The sequence below is a fragment of the Schistocerca piceifrons genome, chromosome 2 (genome assembly GCF_021461385.2).
Source record: "Schistocerca piceifrons isolate TAMUIC-IGC-003096 chromosome 2, iqSchPice1.1, whole genome shotgun sequence".
Lineage (NCBI taxonomy): Eukaryota > Metazoa > Arthropoda > Insecta > Orthoptera > Acrididae > Schistocerca > Schistocerca piceifrons.
Window position 1 is genome coordinate 291,254,362 of NC_060139.1, and position 21,435 is coordinate 291,275,796.

Below are 21,435 nucleotides of genomic sequence, written 5' to 3' on the forward strand. Positions count from 1 at the left end.
AGATTCGACAGGCAGTAGACCGCTCCATTCGCACCATCAACAGAACAGGATTTGCTAATGGTATACTACACATTCCACATCGCTGGCAACGGGTTCTACACAACGCCAGTGACTACTTCGACGGATAGGACGGATAGTAACAGGTGCAAACATGTAACTCTTTTGTATCGGTCGTGAATAAATAGTTGCCACTATTTAAGTTCCAACTCTCGTGCGTAAATAATCTGATAGACAGGGTGAGCAGCAATCTACGACTTCATCCTGACGTCGTTCTAGTATACGGGAAAGTGCATGCATTCGGTTACTGTAGGTGAATACAGGATGATTTAGACAGAATTTCTATTTGACGTGATGAATGGTAGCTTGCTCTAAATGTAGAAAAATGTAAGTTAACACAGATGAATAGAAAAACAATCTTGTAATGTTGCCATAGTCACGTCAATTAAATATCTCGGCATAACATTGCAAAGCGATATGAAATGGAAAAAGCATGAAAGGCCGGCAATGAGGAAGGCGAATGATCGACTTCGGTATATTGGGAAAATTAGCCCATCTATAAAGGAGAGGCACATATGCAGAATACTGATGCTACCCATTCTTGAATACTGCTCCCCACCAGATCGGATTAAAAGAGGACATCGAAGCAACTCGGAGGCAGCCTGCTAGATTTGATACTGGTAGGTTCTGTCAACTTGCAAGTATTAGAGAGAATCTCTGGAGGGAAGACGACGTCCTTCTTCGTGAAATACTACTGTGAAAATTTGGAGAACCGGCGTTTTCGGCTGACTGCAGAACGCTTCTACTATCGCTAGCGTACATTTTTCGTAAGAACAGCGAATACGAGATACAAAAATTAGGGCTTGTACGGAGACACGTACACTGTCGTTTTTTCCCCTCACTTCATCCGCGGTTGCAACAAGAAAAGAGAATGATTGGTAGCGGTACAAGGTACCCTCCGCCATACATCTTATGGCATCTTGTGGAGTATTTATATAGATCTAGACCGCGTAATTCATGTAGCAGTTTCCACACGCAGCAGATCATCAGATTCATTTCATTTTATTGTAGCTTATTAAAAATGCTCGGAGTCTGTTGACGTTTTTCTTCCCTTATGAGCTATGCATTGTTCGCGTGTACTAAAATCCCGAATTTTCCGGCTACAGAAATACAAGTCTAATTTTGCGTTTTTCGTCGTATTGGACCCGCATTTTATTCAATTTTCAATGGTAAAGTCATTTTGAGGTTTTACTTAATTTTTTGGAACGAACAACCCATACTCCTATGGGAAAAACGCAGCAGTATTGCTCAAGGATGTATTCGTACATGTTAAAAATAATGGGGCGTTCATCTGCTTATTGTCATTGTCACGTTATTTATGGTTGTTAACTTGAACCAGGTATGGGTACCGAAACAAAAATATCGATTTCGTGTATCGATGTTGTACCCAACATAGTGGCCAGCAGTTTTAAGAAAACAAACGAAGAACACGTTTGACGGCACCGTCTCTGGCGAGCCGCTTGAATTTGCGCGTGCAATCGCTAGATTGGCTAACTTCAGTGCTAACTCGAAAACGGCGTAACGCATCGAATTTTTTTCAACAATTATTTCTCAGCACATCCTATCCTGCAACACTCTTCAAGCTCTTCTGACTGTTTCAGACCACCCCTTATATTTATGAACTTGTCGAGCTGAAAATGGCTCTATAATCGAAATTGACCAATCATGGTTTAAACAAACAAAAACATACAGTCTCGGCGGAAGTAACATCGTATTCTTAAACGTCTGGATCCGGAAAATGTGCTTGCAAAACTTTATGAGCTTTAAAACAATTTTATCCTTCCACATACAATGAGGTGACAAAAGTCAGCCGGCCGCGGTGGTGTCGCGGTTCTAGGCACGCAGTCCGGAACCGCGCGACCGCTACGGTCGCAGGTTCGAATCCTGCCTCGGGCATGGATGTGTGTGATGTCCTTAGGTTAGTTAGGTTTAAGTAGTTCTAAGTTCTAGGGGACTGATGACCACAGCTGTTAAGTCCCATAGTGCTCAGAGCCATTTGAACCATTTTTTTGACAAAAGTCATGGGATATCTACTAATATCGCAACAGATCTCGTTTTGACTGGTTAGTGCAGCAACTCGACGTGACATGGACTCAACAAGTCGTTGGAATTCCTCTTCAGAAATATTGAGGCGTGCTGTCTCTATAGCCATCCATAATTGCGAAAGTGTTGCCGGTGTAGGATTTTGTGCACGAGCTGACCTCTCGATTATGTCGCATAAATGTTCCATGGCATTCATGTCGGGCGTTGTGGGTGGTCAAATCATTCGCTAGAATTGTCCAGAATGTTTTTCAAACCAATCGCAAACAACTGTGGCGCGGTGGCATGGCGCATTGACTTCCATCGTTGTTTGGAAACATGAAGTCCATGAACCGTTGTAAATGGCGTCCAAGTAGTGAAGGATCGGTTCAGTTGGACCAGAGGACCCAGTCCATTCCATGTAAACACAGCCCACACCATTATGGAGCCACCACTTGATTGCACAGAGCGTCGTTGACAAGTTGGGTTGAAGGCTTGGTGGGATCTGCGCCATACTCGAACCCTACCATCAGCTCTTACCAACTGAAATCGAGACCAATCTGACCAGCCCACTGTTTTCCGGTCGGCTAGTGTCCAGTCGATATAGTCACGAGCCCAAGAGAGGCACTGCAGGTGATGTCGTGCTGTTAACAAAGGCACTCGCGTCAGTCGTCTGCTGACATTTACGCCAAATTTCGCTGCGCTGTCGTAACGGATACGTTCGTCGTACGTCCCACGTTGATTTCTGCAGTTATTTCACACAATGTTGCTTGTCTCTTAGCACTGACAACTCTACGCAAACTCTGCTTCTGTCTGTCGTTAAGTGAAGGTCGCCGGCCACTGCGTTGTCAGTGGCGAGAGACAACGCCTGAAATTTGGTTTTCTCGGCACACTCTTGACATTGCAGATCTCGGAATACTGAATTCCCTAACGATTTCTGAAATGGAATGTCCCAAGTGTCTAGCTCCAACTACCACTCCGCGTTCAAAGCCGTCGGAAGCCTTTACACTAGCATCACTGAGTACAGATGGCGGCTCCACCAATGCACTGTCCTTTAATAACTTGTGTATGCGATACTACCGCAATCTGTATACAGGGTAGTCCACTGATAGTGACCGGGCCAAATATCTCACGAAATAAGCATCAAACGAAAAAACTACAAAGAGCGAAACTCGTCTAGCTTGAAGGGGGAAACTAGATGGCGCTATGGTTGGCCCGTTAGATGGCGCTGCCATATGTCAAACGGATATCAACTGCGTTTTTTTTTAATAGGAACGCCCATTTTTTATTACTTATTCGTGTAGTACGTAAAGAAATATGAATGTTTTAGTTGGACCACTTTTTTCGCTTTGTGATAGATGGCGCTGTAATAGTCACAAACATATGGCTCACAATTTTAGACGAACAGTTGGTAACAGGTAGGTTTTTTAAATTAAAATACAGAACGTAGGTACGTTTGAACATTTTATTTCGGTTGTTCCATTGTGATACCTTTGTGAACTTATCATTTCTGAGAACGCATGCTATTACAGCTTGATTACCTGTAAATACCACATTAATGCAATAAATGCTCAAAATGATGTCCCTCAACCTCAATGCATTTGGCAATACGTGTAACGACATTCCTCTCAACAGCGAGTAGATCGCCCTCCGTAATGTTCGCACATGCATTGACAATACTGGCGCATGTTGTCAGGCGTTGTCGGTGGATCACGGCAGCAAGTTAATAATGGATTCGCATGTCTGTCCGGAAAAAGGCACTGATTGAGAACAGAAAATATGATGTTGACTGTACATGTTTGGCGTACTTAGAACTGGATTAATATTGAATTTTCCATGTCTTCTACTGATGTATGCACAGATTCGTATTGCAGTAAACATTAGGTATTTGAACCTGTGTTTTTGTTTTTTCTCAAAATAAACTTTCTGTTTCTGCAATAAGTAATAGAAAAACCGGTGCGTTTCAGCAAAACGACTTTGTGACTGCGCATATTATATGACGTTGTTCGTCCAAGAAAATAAAAAAAAATAGTCTGTTTTTCAAAGATATCATAAGCAATTGTGTAATAACTGTTACAAATATATGCAGAAAGGCATCTCACATTACATACATTGCCTGCACTGAGAAAGCCCAAATACGTAAGCACAAAACAGTTTATCTGTTCTCTTGTATAATTTGTTGTTTGTCAGCTTAAAGTTGTTCGGGTGAACGATTTAATTATGCATCATCACTTACTATATTATTAATACTAAAATTTAGTGCCTAACCTGTTTCGGTAGTTCTCCAGTGACGTTTTCCATGCTTTGTCTTGCACACTGCATATAATCATATAATACCACATAGTCTGCACTATCATCTGCATCTACATATACACTCCACAGCCACTGTAAGGCTCATGACAGAGTGTACCAAACGTACCACTACCAACCATTTTCTTTCCTGTTCCACTTGCAAACAGAGCGAGGTAAAACCGATTATCTATGTGCCTCCATATGAGCCCAAATTTCTCGTATCTTATTTTTGTGGTCTTTATGCGAAATGTACGTCACGGTAGTAGAATCGTTCTGCCGTCAGCCGAAAATGCTGGTTTTTCAAATTTTATCAATCGTTTTGGGCGAAGAGAACGTCGTCTTCCTTCCAGAGATTCTCGTTTGAGTTCACGAAGCATCTCTCTAATACTCGCAAGTTACTGAACCTGCCAATAACAAATCTAGCAGCCTGCCTCTGAATTGCTTCGATGTCTTCCTTTTGACTCGTTTCACATACATGCGTTACAACGGAAAAATGGATCTATGTCTATGGAATAAATATTGCAATAAATAAATACCTAAATTCGACTTAGTGGAGAGGAGTACTCAAGAATGGGAAGCACTAGTGTTCTGCACTGAAGCGCCAAAGAAACTGGTATAGGTATGCGTATTCAAATGATGAGATATGTAAAATTCAAATGCTGAGATATGTAAATAGGCAGAATAGAGCGCTTCGGTCGGCAACGCCTATTAAAGACAAGTGTCTGGCGCTCGGTTACTGCTGCTACAATGGCAGGTTATCAAGATTTAAGTGATTTTGAACGCGTGTTATAGTCGGCGCACGAGCGATAGGAAACAACATCTCCGAGGTAGCGATGAAGTGGAGATTTTCCCGTACGACCGTTTCGTGAATATACCGTGAATATCCGGAATCCGGTAAAACATCAAATCTCCGTGCAAGAACGGGACCACCGGTGACTGAAGAAAATCCTTCAACGTGAGAAAAGTGCAACCCTTCCGCAAATTGCTGCAGATTTCAATGCTGACCCATCAACAAGTGTCAGCTTGCGAACCACTCAACGAAACATCATCGATATGGGCCCTCGGAGCCGAAGACCCACACGTATATTCTTGATGGCTGCACTATACAATGCTTTATGCCTCGCCAGGGCTCGTCAACACCGACATCGGACTGTTGATGACTGGAAACATATTGCCTTGTCGGACGAGTCTCGCTTCGAATTGTATCGAGCGGATGGACGTGTAGGGGTATGAAGACAACCCAATGAATCCATGGATCCTGCATGTCAGCAGGGGACTGTTCAAGCTGGTGGAGGCTCTGTAATGGTTGGGGCGTGTGCAGTTGGAGTGCTATGGAAACCGTGATATGTCTAGATACGACTCTTGGCAGGTGACACGTGCGTAAGTTTTTGGAAACTGATCACCTGCATCCATTCATGTCCATTTTGCATTCCGACGGACTTGGGCAATTCCAGCAGGACAATGCGACACCCCAAACGTCCAAATTGCTACAGAGTGGCTCCAGGAACACTCTTCTGAGTTTAAACACTTCCGCTGGTCACCGAACTCCCCAGAAATGAAAATTATTGTGCATATCTGCGATGCCCACCCCCTCGTGTTCGTACGGATTTACGGACAGCTGTGCAGGATTAGTGGTGTCAGTTCCCTCCAGCACTACTTCAGACATTAGTCGAGTCCATTCCACCATGTGTTGCGGCACTTCTGTATGCTAGCGGGGCCCTACATGATATTAGGTAGGTGCACCAGTTTCTTTGTCTCTTCAGTATATATGTACTCTAATTTATAGATGGGTTGCGCTGTCCCGGAATTCACCTAATAAACCGAAGTCGACCATTCGCCTTCCTCACTGTCTTCCTTTTATACTCGTTCCATTTCATATCGCTTTGCAACGCCAAGCCTAAATATTTTACCAACATGACTGTGTTAAGCAGTGTGCAACTAACATTCGATTATTACAGTACTGTTCTTCCTGCTCATTTGGATCAACTTATATTTTTCTACATTTAGAGCAAGCTGCCATTCATCACATCAACTAGAAATTCTGTCTAAGTCGTACTGCATCCTCCTATAGTCGCTCAGTGACGACGCATTTCCGCACACTACAGCATCATCAGCAAACAGCCGCAGATTGATGCTCACTGTATCTAAATGGTTCAAATGGCTCTATGTACTATGGGACTTCACATCTGAGCTCATCAGTTCCCTAGACTTAGAACTACTTAAACCTAACTAACCTCAGGACATCACACATATCCATGCCCGAGGCAGGATTCGAACCTGCGACCATATCAGGCCCCTGGTTCCGAACTGAAGCGCATAGAACCGCTCGGCCACATTGGCTGGCTCACTGTATCTGTCAGATCATATTTTATGTATGTAGAGAATACGAGCGGTCCTGTCACTTTTCCATGGGGCTCTCCTGACGATATCGTTGTCTCTGATGAACACTCGCCGTAGAGAACAATGTACTGGCTCCTATTACTTAAGAGGGCTTTGAGCCATTTACATGCCTGAGAGCCTAATTCATAACCTCTGACCTTCGTTAACTGTCTACAGTGAGGCGCCGTGTCAAACGCTTTCCGGATAGCGTGGTTCGCAGGAGATCGTGCGAGAAAACGACAGGCTGAGTTTCACCCAAGCAATTATTTCTAAATCCGTCCTGAATTGTGAACTGAAGCTTTTCTGTCTCAAGGCAATTTACTGTATTCGAAATTACAACATGCTCAAGAACTCAGCAACAAAGTGATGTTATGGCTATTGGTCTGTAATTTTGTAGGTCCGTTATTTATCGGTTCTTATGTATTGAAGTCATCTGCGCTTTTTTCTAGTCGCTTGGGACTCTTCGCTGGGAGAGAGATTGCAGGCTAGGAAGGGACCAATGCCGAAGAGTACTATCCGCCAAGCGTCGCTTTGGTGCGCCACTGGTCGCTACAAAAGGTCACGAACTAGCGGGTTCAAAGGAACGGTTCACCAAGATGAATGTGACGAGCGAGGAACGAGTTCTAAGCAACGGTCTTTCCTTTCATAGTTCACTTCGGTCGCGGCTTTCTACTTATAGTTCCCAGGAACGGGATACGGTCGGTCTCGTTCCCGAACGGCATGTCGCCCAGTCTCGTTCCAGCCTCGGTTCCGTTTCCGTCTGTCTCGGTCTCGGCCTCGCTCGGCCGGACTCGACCTTCGTGTGGCCACTCGTCGCAGTACCACTGCCGACTGCTCTTAGTTCACTGTTCAGTATCTTGTTCGTTTCGTTCGCTTCGGACGCCCATTCTCGATCTGTTTCAAACCTTTTTAGAACTCGGAACTTCTTGTTCTTTTCGTATTCTATTCAGCATCCACGACTAGTAATTAAAATGTACTTTATAATTACGTAAATTACATAAAAATTACATGGTATGTAATACATACATCTTTTCAGGCAACAAAACGGCGTATCAGCTTACTTCACTATCTCGATAAACAACAGAAGAAATATTTGTAAAAAGGCAAGATTCTTTGCTATTAGACATGCAAAGGACGTCGGCACAGCACACACGAGTGGCCATTTTCCGTCCTTTTTTGACCCCAGGTAAAAGAGCAAGTTCATTGTTATGGAAGGCAGACCGACTTACAAAAGAATGAAGCCCGCGCTTCGTAATCGAGTGTGGGAGAATAGGTAACTCCTACAACATTATTTCAGTGGTACAGGGTGGCGCACGAAAAATCGGCCCCGAGTACTGACTGCTCATTGTCGCTTACCAATCGTCATCTATTGTCTCGAAGTTGTTTGCATTAGTTTATTTGTTATTTCTTCACTGTCTAATTATTACATGTTTATCTATTCTGTCCGTAGCGGTCAACAAATTGTGGATAATTGGCGTACAGTCTCTACTCGGGGCCGGTTTTTCGTGCACCACCTTATTATATTAGTTTAATGCGATTAGCCACATTACGCTACAGTTGGCTAAACGAGATGTTTTGCAGAATCACGAAAATTACAAGTGTGTGAGACTTCTGTTATGAATAAAAACTCTGTACTCCAGGAGGGAGGCAAGTGCCCCCTCTTGGCGCCTTCCACCTTCAGTCACCTATACTACAAATTTTCAGTTTTTCATAAGAAGCATACACCAAGCACAGTGAACTGTGAACGAGTAAAAATGAACGGTTCCCAAAAAAGATCGATCACCAGTGAAATAGTTCCCAATGATGAACGACTTTGCCCATCTCTAGCGCGAACCAAAAAGGAGCGACACGTCTCGATATTGCTTCATTTGCTAAGATGGAGGTGGCCTGAAACAGAGCCACGTCCCCGCCAGGCAACCTCTGTACGAACTGCGCCCAGTGCATCGATCGCGTCCGACAGACGGGGCCTCACCTTGAAGCGCAGTTCGCCGACGGGTGGCAGCGCGTAGCGAACTCCGCGGAAAGCCAGGATGTTCCGGCCGTCCAGTGACGTCATCACGCTGCCCCGCAGCCGGCCCAGGGCCGTCTGCACCTGCGGCTCCCGCTGCTCGCTAGCGCCGCCACCTTTGCTGGCGCACCGCGCTGGCGCCAGCAACGCGACGCACGCCGCCAGCAGCAACGCCAGTGCTCCGCGTGTGCCCCGCATTATCGCTGTCTGGCCGCGAGGGAGTCGCAGCGGTTGTTTTATGTGGCAGACGCGTAGCCCCCACTGCAGGCACCTCACTCGCCGAGACAGCTAGTTCCCTGAATTGCCGCGACGCCGCGCTGTTGTGAAAGCCGTTCCGCCAAGGTCTATATAGATCTCGTTTCCCGCCAAGACGCTTCTGCGCATTTTGTAGTCTGATGACACTTGCGAGGCGTTTTCCACTGTGCTTCACACACCACACTCAAGCGTGATCCCCTGTTGTGTGGAAATCCCTACTTCGATGTATGCACCATGTTTTCAAAGAAGTTGAACTAACAGCAGAGCTCCACGAGATGCTTAAAAATGCGAGGGAAAGTAAGGCTACCTTATTTCACAACAATGTTAAGAAGATGAGTAATGATGTACAAGAGCTTCTGATCTGTTTGGAAAGTTTAGAGACTTCTGACAAAGATTGACGCCTTGTGCAAAACTGACTACAACAAAACTGCAAGGTTAGAGAAATTAAACACCTTCACGTCTTACTGATGTAGAACTAATTGGGAGAAGGAGGAGTTATTATTTACATTAACACACAACACAATTTCAAAAACATTGGAGCAAGTTGAATTTGTAGTGCTCAGCGCGCAGAGGTGTGTGCTTGCCGATTGATACTGAAAAATAGTTTTGTTTAATTGTAACCGTGTATAGAGCCATACAGGGAAATTATGAACTGTTGATGAGGAATATGGAGCTCTTACTGTGGTACCTATCAGACAGCAGTAAGCAGTTAATAATCTGTGGTGATATCATTGCAGATTTTCTAAAGGATTCTTGTAGCAAAAATGACATGGATACCTTAATTTGACCATACAGTTTGATCTCAGTAATTCCCAACACAGGTCGACAAAGGCAGTAGAACACTAATCGATATTGTTTTCCTTGGTGGCGCTCAAAGCAAGAAAATAACTGAATACCCAGTGACTAACGCTCTCTAAGATCTTGATGCACATTTAGTTAGGATAGATAAAACAGTCTGTTACAATACAATATAGATACTCCTCAGTGGAAATGATTCAGAATAATTAATAGCTCCCAGACTAACATTTTTAAGAATAGTTCACAAGAGATGATATGGGATGGAATTCACAATTAACTAAATATTGACATAAAATTCAAACAATTGTACGATAAATTCATATTATTAATCGAAAATAGTTTTCTGCATAAGCTAATCAGAAAGCACATTAAGCAACTATGTAGGAAACCCTAGATATGAGATGGATTAAAATATACTGTAAAAGGAAAACGGAAATGTATCTGTTAACAAGGACAAGTAAAGATCCTGCAGTAGTCATACACCACAAAAACTAATCAAAATTACTGAGAAGAGCTATTAAAAATCAGTGAACATGAAGATTATGTCAGGACTCTGACAACACACTTACATCTGAATGTACTGAAACGAGAGACAGGACAACAGGCAATAGAACAGTATAACACGACTGTTAATTTAAATCGAAGGACTATAAATGATCATTCACACACAGCAGATATATTTAATAATCATTTCTGAAATGTACTACAAAATATAGGGATGAAGAGTTCAAGAGAAAACTCAAAGCAGTATGTTGAAAATGCAACTTACATAAAACTCAGTCATGTGGATCTGTCACTCACTTTTCCTTCTGAAATTAAGAAAACTATATATTCCCCAAAAAATAAAAGTTCTTGTGGATCTTATGGTGTTTCCAACAGAGTACTAAAGACTTGTTTACATATAAGAAGAACGGTCTTTCCTAAAACATGTAATCCTAAACTAACTCAGGACTTTTGTCCAGAGAGATTTAAATATGCCTTTGCCAAACCCCTCTGAAAGAAACATAGTAAAATGGATGTCAGAAATTGCCGACCTGTTTCACTGCTGACATCATTTTCCATAATGATGATGATGATGTATTCTAGAACTGTATCCCATCTGAGCAACGGTAATATCCCCAGTAAAGCACTGTTTGGATTTCAAATGAGTTCCTCTTATGCAAATGCCATTTACACTTGTCAAATTTTACAAGCATTAAATAATAAGATAGCACCAAATGGTATTGTCTGTGACCTATCTAAGGCATTTGACTGTGTAAATCGCAATATTTTCCTAGATAAACTGCAGTTCTTGGAGATTGGTGGTATAGCCAACCCATAGATAATATAGTATCTTACCATTAGAACGCTGAAGACTCTACTTAGTAACTCAACCAATGTAATCAGGAGAGACTCTTCTGACTGAGAAGAAATCACGTATGGGATTCCCCAAGGCTCAGTCTTAGATCCACTATTGTTCCTCACATATACTTCTGGTTGTTGGGCTGTGTTGCATGCAACAGTCAGGTTGGTATCCCACTGCTGTCCAGGGCGTCTCCAGACACGTCTTTGGCGTGGAATCTCAATGACTGGAGTAGAATTGTCTTCAGTGGTGAGTACCTCTTCAAATTCAGGCCCAATGATATTCTATGTGCCGTTCTGTAGCCCTTCATAGCAAGCCACCCTGGGTTTACATTTCAGCAAGATAATGGCTGCATGCGCATGACGAGAGTTTCTACTGCTTCTCTTCATGCTTGCCGAACCCTATCTGGCAAGCAAGGTCGTTGGATCTCGCCCTAATTGAGAACGTTAAGAGCATTATGGGCAGGGCCCACCATCCAACTCGCGATTTTGACGACCTAACGCTCCAATTGGTCAGAATTTGGCACGTTACCTCCCAGAGGGCATCCAACAACTGTACCAATCAATGCCCAGCTGAATAACTGCTTGCGCAAGGGCTGTGGATGGACCAAAGCATTATTGACTTCCTTGATTTGTGAAGCTTTTTCGCTTGAATAAATCATAGAATTTTTTAAAAACTGTAATCATTTGGTTGTATGTACATGTGCATCACGGCTGTCGATTTCCGTCCCATCTCCTTTATGATGCGTCACTCCTTTTTTACTTAGAGTTTATATGCAAACAATCTCCCATTCAATATACAACGAGCAGAATTAGTTCTTTTTGCGGATGAATTAGTATCGTAATCAACTCTAGCATACATACAGCAACAGAACAAATTGAAAACAATGTTCTTTAAAATAACATTGATTGGTTTTCTACAAACGCTCTCACTCTCGATTTCGAAAAGTCGCAATGTATTCGGTTGTGTATATCTACAGATATTACACTAATGATAGGTGTAACACTAGGTGAGGAAATAATAAAAAAGGTCAAAACGTCGAAAACTTTAGGTGTACATATCGATGAAAATTTAAACTGCTGAAGGCCTATAACACTTCCTTGGGGATCACCAGATATCATTTCTGTTTTACTCGTTTACGTGTTGCACACGTACAATATTTTCTGAATCCGTGCTATGTGTCAACAGATCGTTTTCTTCGAGGTAATTCACAATGTCCGAACACATTTCAAAAACTACTGCAAATCGGCATCCGTGATATGAGTCTGTAATTCAGCGGGTTACTCATATTTCCTTTCTTGTGTGTTGGTGTGACCTCTGCAACATTCCAATCTTTGGGTACAAACTGGCGGTTGTACATGGTTGCTGAGTATGGAGCTATTGAATCAGTAACTCTAAAATAAACCTAACCTGAACCGGAAAACTTGCTTTAACGAAGTGTTTTGAGTTGCTTCTTTTTCGCTGACGACATCTACTTCTAAGCCACCCGTGTTGAAAGGTGTTCTTGATTCAAAATCTGGAGTATTTACTTGCCTTCTTTGGTGAATCAATTTCGGAAAACTGTATTTAGCAACTCAGCTTTTGTGGCACTGTCATTGGTAACATTACAAACGTTATCAAGCAGTGAAGGTTTCGATTGTGTCTTGCCACTTTGTACAAGTTGGTTGGAATTAAACTTTCTCTGCGTGAGAGGTTCTCCATGAAAAAGGAGTGATAAATCATCGAAAGAAATAGATTGTAATTTCCACATGAGAAGGATAACATTTGTTAATTGCGGACCATGTTTACGTTCCAGGTTACAAACGTTGATCAGCATGACGACAGTCTGCATCCACGACAGCTTGGAACCGCACTAGAGATGACTACTAGAGATGACTATGTGTGCTGATTGCGATTAAAATTCACATAACATAATGATATCGGAATAAAATCTTCTCGGTTTTTAAGCCGTGTCAATTCGAATAAAATTCTCGAGCTTTCAGTGGCCATCTCCGCCATCGTCGTCAGGAGTAAAACTACTCACTGCTGGAACTGGCGCTATTTCCAGCTTATACAATGGACAGAAACTGGTACACCTCCTAATAGCGTGTAGGGCCCACACGAGCACATAGAAGTGCCGCAGCACGGCGTGGCATGGACTCGACCAATGTCTGAAGTAGTGCTGAAAGGAATTGACACCATGAATCCTGCAGGGCTGTCCATAAATCCGTACAAACACGAGGGGGTGGGGATCTCTTCTGAACAGCACGTTGCAAGGTATTCCAGATATGCTCCATAATATTTATGTCTGGCGAGATTGTTGGCCAGCGGAAGTGTTTAAACTCAGAAGAGTGTTCCTGGAGCCACTCTGTAGCAATTTGGACGAGTGGGGTGTAGCATTGTCGTACTGGAATTACCCAAGTCCGTCGGAATGCACAATGGACATGAATGGATGCAGGTGATCAGACAGGACGCTTACGTACGAGGTCCATTCACGTTCTAAGACCTCCGATTTTTTTCTCCGGACTGGAAAGAGATAGAAACATGCACATTGTTTTAAAATGAGGCCGCATTCATTGTCAATACGTCCCAGAAATGGCAGCACCGTACGGCAGATGGAATTTTACCGCGAGCGGCGAGAATGAGAACTGTTTTAAATACTTAAAATGGCGACGTTTTCCTTACTTGAACAGCGTGCAATCATTCGTTTTCTGTATTTGCGTGGGGTGAGACCAATTGAAATTCATCGACAGTTGAAGGAGACATGTGGTGATGGAGTTATGGATGTGTTGAAAGTGCGTTCGTGGGTGCGACAGTTTAATGAAGGCAGAACATTGTGTGACAACAAACCGAAACAACCTCGGGCTCACACAAGCCGGTCTGACGACATGATCGAGAAAGTGGAGAGAATTGTTTTGGGGGATCGCCGAATGACTGTTGAACAGATCGCCTCCAGAGTTGGCATTTCTGTGGGTTCTGTGCACACAATCCTGCATGACGACCTGAAAATGCGAAAAGTGTCATCCAGGTGGGTGCCACAAATGCTGACGGACGACCACATGGCTGCCCATGTGGCATGTTGCCAAGCAATGTTGACGCGCAACGACAGCATGAATGGGACTTTCTTTTCGTCGGTTGTGACAATGGATGAGACGTGGGTGCCATTTTTCAATCCAGAAACAAAGCGCCAGTCAGCTCAATGGAAGCACACAGATTCACCGCCACCAAGAAAATTTCGGGTAACCGCCAGTGCTGAAAAAATGATGGGACAGCGATGGGACAGCGAGGGCGTAATCCTTACCCATTGCGTTCCAAAGGGCACTACGGTAACAGGTGCATCCTACGAAAATGTTTTGAAGAACAAATTCCTTCCTGCACTGCAACAAAAACTTCCGGGAAGGACTGCGCGTGTGCTGTTTCACCAAGAGAACGCACCCGCACGTCGAGCTAACGTTACGCAACAGTTTCTTCGTGATATCAACTTTGAAGTGAGTCCTCATGCTCCCTACTCAACTGACCTGGCTCCTAGTGACTTTTGGCTTTTTCCAACAATGAAAGACACTCTCCGTGGCCGCACATTCACCAGCCGTGCTGCTATTGCCTCAGCGATTTTCCAGTGGTCAAAACAGACTCCTAAAGAAGCCTTCGCCGCTGCCACGGAATCATGGCGTCAGCGTTGTGAAAAATGTGTACGTCTGCAGGGCGATTACGTCGAGAAGTAACACCAGTTTCATCGATTTAGGGTGAGTAGTTAATTAGAAAAAAAATTGGAGGCCTTAGAACTTGAATGCACCTCGTACGTGTCACCTGTCAAGAGTCGTATCTAGACGTGCCAAGTGTCCCATATCACTCCAACTGCACACTTCCCACGCCATTACAGAGCCTCCACCAGCTTGAACAGTACCACGCTGACATGCAGGATCCGTGGATACACGAGTTTATCTCCTTACCCTCACAGGTCCATCCGCTCGATGCTATTAGAAACGAGCCGGCCGCGGTGGTCTAGCGGTTCTAGGTGCTCAGTCCGGAACAGCGCGACTGCTACGGTCGCAGGTTCGAATCCTGCCTCGGGCATGGATGTGTGTGATGTCCTTAGGTTAGTTAGGTTTAAGTAGTTCTAAGTTCTAGGGGACTGATGACCACAGCTGTTAAGTCCCATAGTGCTCAGAGCCATTTGAACCATTTTATTAGAAACGAGACTCGTCCGACAAGGCAACGTGTTTCCAGTCGTCAACAGTCCAATGTCAGTGTTGACAGGACCAGATGAGGCGCTAAGATTTGTGTCGTGCAGTTATCAAGGGTGCAAGAGTGGGCCTTCGGCTCCGAAAGCCCATCATATTGATGATGTTCCGTTGAATGGTTCGCACGCTGACAGTTGTCAATGGCCCAGCACTGAAATCTGGAGCAATTTGCGGAAGGGTTGCACTTCTGACACATTGAACGATTCTCTTCAGTCCTCGTTGGTCCAGTTCCTGCAGGATCTTTTTCCAGCCGCAGCGATGTCGGACATCTGATGTTTTACCGGATTCATGATATTCACAGTACACTCGTGAAACGGTCGTACGGGAAAGTCCCCACATCATCGCTTCCTCGGAGATGCTGTGTCCCATCGCTCGTGCGCCGACTATAACACCACATTCAAATTCACTTAAATCTTGATAACCTGCCACTGTAGCAGCAGCAACCGAGCTAACAACTGCGCCAGACACTTGTCTTATATAGACGTTGCCTACCGCAGCACCGTCTTCTGTCTGTTTACATATATCTGTATTTGAATACGCGTGCCTATACCAGTTCCTTTGGCGCCTCAGTGTATATCTACGATTACGGCCGCTGGCACCAATCAGAGAGGGCCGAAACGACGCATGCGCGGAAGGCGAGTTGGGCAGCTCGTAGCAGCTCCGGCCCGCCACCGAACCGACGTAGCAGCTCCGGCCCGCCACCGAACCGAGTGACGTCAGGTGGCGCCAGGTTTGAAATTGCCGCTACCGCTTCCCTACTGGCGTTAAGCATCCGCTGTTGCTTCCTTTCGACATCCAAAGCCCGCCCCCACACCCTATTCAGTGTATAGCCCTGGTCTCTGTTAAAATTGTTGCTGTCCATTCTAATCTCAGCTGCCTCCTTCATAACGGAATCCCAGCACGTTCGCATGAGCCAAGACTCTCGTGTCTTCAGACTGTATTTTGTGTCCGTTTTCCAGGCAATGCTCACATGTGGCCGACTTCTCGAGCTCCTTTTGTTTAATATGTCTCTTGTGCTCGGTACAACGCTCTGCGACTGTGCGAATTGCCTGGCCTAATAGATGCTGCCGCACTCGCAAGGGACACCATACACACGGGGCACACGAAGAGCTATTTCGTCTTTAACAGGGCGCAGCATATCTCGTACCTCGCAGCATACCTCGTATCTCGGGCCGGAACACTCGTCTCAATCCATGTCTCTGCAGTACACATCCTAACTTGTTGCTCGCTGCCCCACGTACGGCAGGAAAACCGCCGGTTTCGCTTGTTCTGCGTATTCACAAGGCATCCGTCTTCGATGGCACCTGAAATCGTTTGCGATGTCTCTTTTGCTATAACCACTCTCTCTGAACACCTGTCTCATGTGCTGCAATTCAGACTGTAGGTGATCGTCGTCAGAAATAACTTTTGCTCTGTGTATTAACGTGTTTAGGACAGCTTTCTTGTGTACAGGACGGTGAAAACTAACTGCATTTAAATGTCGACCAGTGTGCGTCTGTTTCCTGTACACTGAACGACCTCCTGCCTTCAACGCCGGCCGGAGTGGACGAGCGGTTCTAGGCGTTACAGTCTGGAACCGCGCAACCGCTACGGTCGCAGGTTCGAATCCTGCCTCGGGCACGGATGTGTGTGATGTCCTTAGGTTAGTTAGGTTTAAGTAGTTGTAAGTTCTAGGAGACTGATGACCTCAGCAGTTAAGTCCCATAGTGCTCAGAGCCCTTTGAACCATTTGAACCTCCAGCTCAACTAAAACATCCAAGAACGGTAACTTGGCATCCTTCCCCATCTCGATGGTAAATTTAATGTTGGGATGGACCGAGAAGATTTTATTCAGACATGCCGCCGAGAAAGACTCCGAGGGCACATAATGATATCGGTTCAACAATGCAAGGCACAAAGCAACTAGAACACATTTAGTGTTAAGTACATACACTGAACATTTATCATACATTTTCAGTTTTTATGTATCAACGATTTTCACTTCCTTTTGGAAAATTTATCAATTGCAAATGTTTTCACTGTAGAGCACCATGACATTCAATCATCATTCCGCAGATCATGAACTGTTCGTCCTCATATGCAAAGCAGCCATCTGAAGATGAACAAATACGTGAGAAACTGGTAATCGCAAGAAACAATAAAATGTGTAAAGAAAAAATCCGATCTGATCATCTAAGCGTAGAAAAGTTGTGGAATGTTTTCAAAGAGATAGTATCAACAGCAACTGAGAGATATATACCACATAAATTAATACGTGATGGTACTGATCCCGCATGGTACACAAAACGGGTCAGATCGTTGTTGCAGAAGCAACGAAAAAAGAATGCCAAATTTAAAAGAACGCAAAATCTCCAAGATTGGCAAAGTTTTACAGAAGTTCGAAATATGGCGCGTACTTCAATGCGAGATGCTTTTAATAATTTCCACAACGAAATTCTGTCTCGAAATCTGGAAGAAAACCCAAAGAGATTCTGGTCATACATAAAGCACACCAGTAGCAAGACACAATCAATACCTTCACTGCGCGATAACTACGGTGAAGTCACTGATGACAGTGCCACTAAACAGAGTTATTACACACGGTTTTGCGAAACTCCTTCACGAAAGAAGACGAAGTAAATATTCCTGAATTCCAATCAAGAACAACTGCCAAGATGAGAAACATAGAAGTAGATATCCTCGGTATAGCAAAGCAGCTTAAATCACGTAATAAAGGCAACGCCTCCGGTCCAGATTGTATACCAGTCAGGTTCCTCTCAGAGTATGCTGATAAAATAGCTCCATATTTAGCAATTATGTACAATCACTCGCTCACAGAAAGATATGTACCTAAAGACTGGAAAATTGCTCAAGTCACACAATACACAAAAAGGGAAGGAGGAGTAATCTGCTGAATTACAGGCCTTTATCACTAACGTCGATTTGCTGTCGGGTTTTAGAACATGTACTGTATTCGAACATTATGAAGTACCTCGAAGAAAACGATTTATTGACATATAGTCAGCACGGATTCAGAAAATATCGTTCTTGTGAAACACAACTAGCTCTTTATACTCATGATGTAATAAATGCTATCGACAGGGGATGTCAAATTGATTCCATATTTTTAGATTTCCAGAAGGCTTTCGACACCGTTCCTCATAAGCGTCTTCTAATCAAACTGCTTGCCTACGGAGTATCGCCTCAGTTGTGCGACTGGATTCGTGATTTCCTGTCAGAAAGGTCACAGTTCGTAGTAATAGACGGAAAGTCATGGAGTAAAACAGAAGTAATATCCGGCGTTCCCCAAGGAAGTGTTATAGACCCTCTATTGTTCCTGATCTATATTAACGACATAGGAGACAATCTGAGGAGCAGTCTTAGACTGTTTGCAGATGATGCTGTCATTTACCGTCTTGTAAAGTCATCAGATGATCAAAACGAATTGCAAAATGATATAGATAAGATATCTGTATGGTGTGAAAAGTGGCAATTGACACTGAATAAAGCAAAGTGCGAAGTTATTCACATGAATACTAAAAGAAATCAGCTAAATTTTGATTACGTGATACGTTACACAAATCTGAGGGCTGTAAATTCAACTAAATACTTAGGGATTACAATTACAAATAACCTAAATTGGAACGATCACGTAGATAAGGTTGTGGGTAGAGCAAACCAAAGACTGCGATTCATTGTCAGAACAATTAGAAGGTGCAACAGGTCTACCAAAGAGACTGCTTACACCACGCTTGTCCTCCCTATTGTGGAGTACTGCTGTGCGGCGTGGGATCCGCATCAGGTGGGACTGACGGATGACGTCGAAAAAGTGCAAAGAAGGGCAGCTCGTTTTGTATTATCGCGAAATAGGGGAGATAGTGTCAGAGACATGATACGTGAATTGGAGTGGCAATCATTAAAACAAAGGCGTTTTTCGTTGCGACAGGATCTTCTCATGAAATTTCAATCGCCAGTTTTCTCCTCCGATTGCGAAAACATTCTGTTGCCACCCACCTACATAGGGAGAAATGACAAAAATTTAAGTTCTCGTTTTTCCCTCGTGCCGTTCGATAGTGGAACGGTAGACAGACAGCATGAAGGTGGTTCATTGAACCCTCTCCCAGGCACTTTATTGTGAATAGCACAGTAATCACGTAGATGTAGATGTAGATGTAGATGTTGAAGTTGATAATTAGAAGGTGTTTTTATGCGAGGGGCGTTCGATAAGTAATGCAACACATTTTTCTCGGCAAATTTCTATTGAAAAATGCGGATTTTGTTGGCGGACATCGTGGAATATTCCCGTTGCAGCCCCTATAGTTTCATGAAGTTCCGACAGGTGGCGGCACATCCGTAGCCTTCGAAATAGCGGCTGAGTGGAGGTGTGTCCCACCACCTCTCCTGCGAAGAAAAGTGCAAAGCCGCACCCTCAGCCCTCAGAATCATGGCGACGATCTTCTGGGACTTTCAGGCGGTTATTCTGTTTAGTTCTCTCTTATGGCGCGACGATAAACCCTCAAGTGTAGTGCGTTGCACTCAGGAAATCGAAGAAACGATTTCAGCATGTTCGCCCCACGAGAATACAAATGATTTTCGCCTTGTCCATGACTATCTTCCATTATCTCCATTTCTGTGTTTTTATATCCCCCTTTTTTCGCCCGCATGGAGCAGGGGTATGAAATTACAATAAAGGAAAAACAAGTCTTCCTCGTCCACCCTACAGCCCGGATCTCGCACCTTCCGACTTCCATCTGTTTGGCCCAATGACGGATGCACTCAGCGGGGAACAGTACGTGGATGACGGGGAGGTTACTGATGCAGCAAGACGTCGCCCAGTTGAGTGGTACCGTGAGGGCGTACAGGTGGCGGAATTTACAGTGAAAAATAGGGTTTTGTAGCTGAAAGAGTAGGGAGTAATACGATGTAGGAATCCTGAATAAAACCAAACTGCTCTTAGAAAAAAAGTGTTGCAGTTGCTTATTGAAGGTCCCTTGTAAGATATAATTCATGCAAGAGATCCTCATAATGTTATTTACTGCCAAATTAACTTCAGTCCGTGGTACTTACCCATCCACATTAAATTATGATATTGTTAGGTGACTCCACAGGATGACTCCAAAGATATTTGGTTAGTTGTTGCGATTACATTTTCTCATTTTATTATTTGCTCAGAGAATATATAAATTGTTACTCGTTAAAGCGGCGCTTTTGCAGTCCGAACTGTAATTGGATAATGGAAAAATTTGCCTGTTAGAATCTTTTGCAGTCTTATATCAGTCATATCATTCTCTTAGGCAATTTACTTTTTTATGGAGTAAGTGGTTCACCACATGCCTGTTGTAGTCCCTATTTAAGAAACAGAGTTGCAGAAAGTTACGCAAGGCTGTTGAAGTAATTCACACAGAGACACCCTGCAAGGGACGAAACTATTCCGCACAATTTGACGATGAGGCACTGCTTTAATTGCTCTTTGTTAATGGTCTTCCGTTTTATTTGAATCAGGTGGCAGAATTAGTTCGTTTAGCAGACGGTAAAAGGACTATGTCAAGCAGAGCAAACAAGCACCAAGAAAGAAAGTTGTAAATGATGCCTTACTTAAAGTTATTAACTACTCCTCACCAATCATCTAGATTTAAACTTTGTAAAAAGAAAAACTCAGCTCATTCAGTTTTGTACTGTAGAAAATAATTCATCTCCAATTACAGTCATACACTAATAAGAAGTAATAAACAAGACAAGGCAGAAAGTTCTGATATCATGAGTGTCTATAGTGATGAAGACATGATATGAAAAATATGTAACTAGTTTCTTGTGGTGGCCATTTTCGCAGTAGCTGTATATCAATTGCAGTAATATAAAATAAAAACTCCTTTTTGCGTGCAACATATTATTAGGGGTAGTAAAATAAAAATATGTGCAGAATGCAAAAGGCGTTTTTTTTAGGTTATCGTACTGAAATGTGGTTAGTAGACGCGCTAAACTGTTCATCTCTGTATGCTTTGACCATAACAGTAATTGTCAGTTTAAAGAAAACAGAAATCAGTAAGTTAAAATATTTTGTAAATTTTTATTCATTGTTGACCTAT

The 21,435-nt window shown here is 43.5% G+C and overlaps 1 protein-coding gene across 1 annotated transcript in view; it reads right to left on the reverse strand.

The window, feature by feature from the left end:
* The window catches only part of LOC124775333 (esterase E4-like), a 72,124-nt gene extending 63,171 nt beyond the window's left edge, over positions 1–8,953 (reverse strand). The window contains exon 1 of the mRNA XM_047250164.1: positions 8,720–8,953. Coding sequence (XP_047106120.1) covers positions 8,720–8,953 — 234 coding nt within the window. The remainder of the gene's footprint in view (positions 1–8,719) is intronic.
* Positions 8,954–21,435: the final 12,482 nt, after the last annotated feature.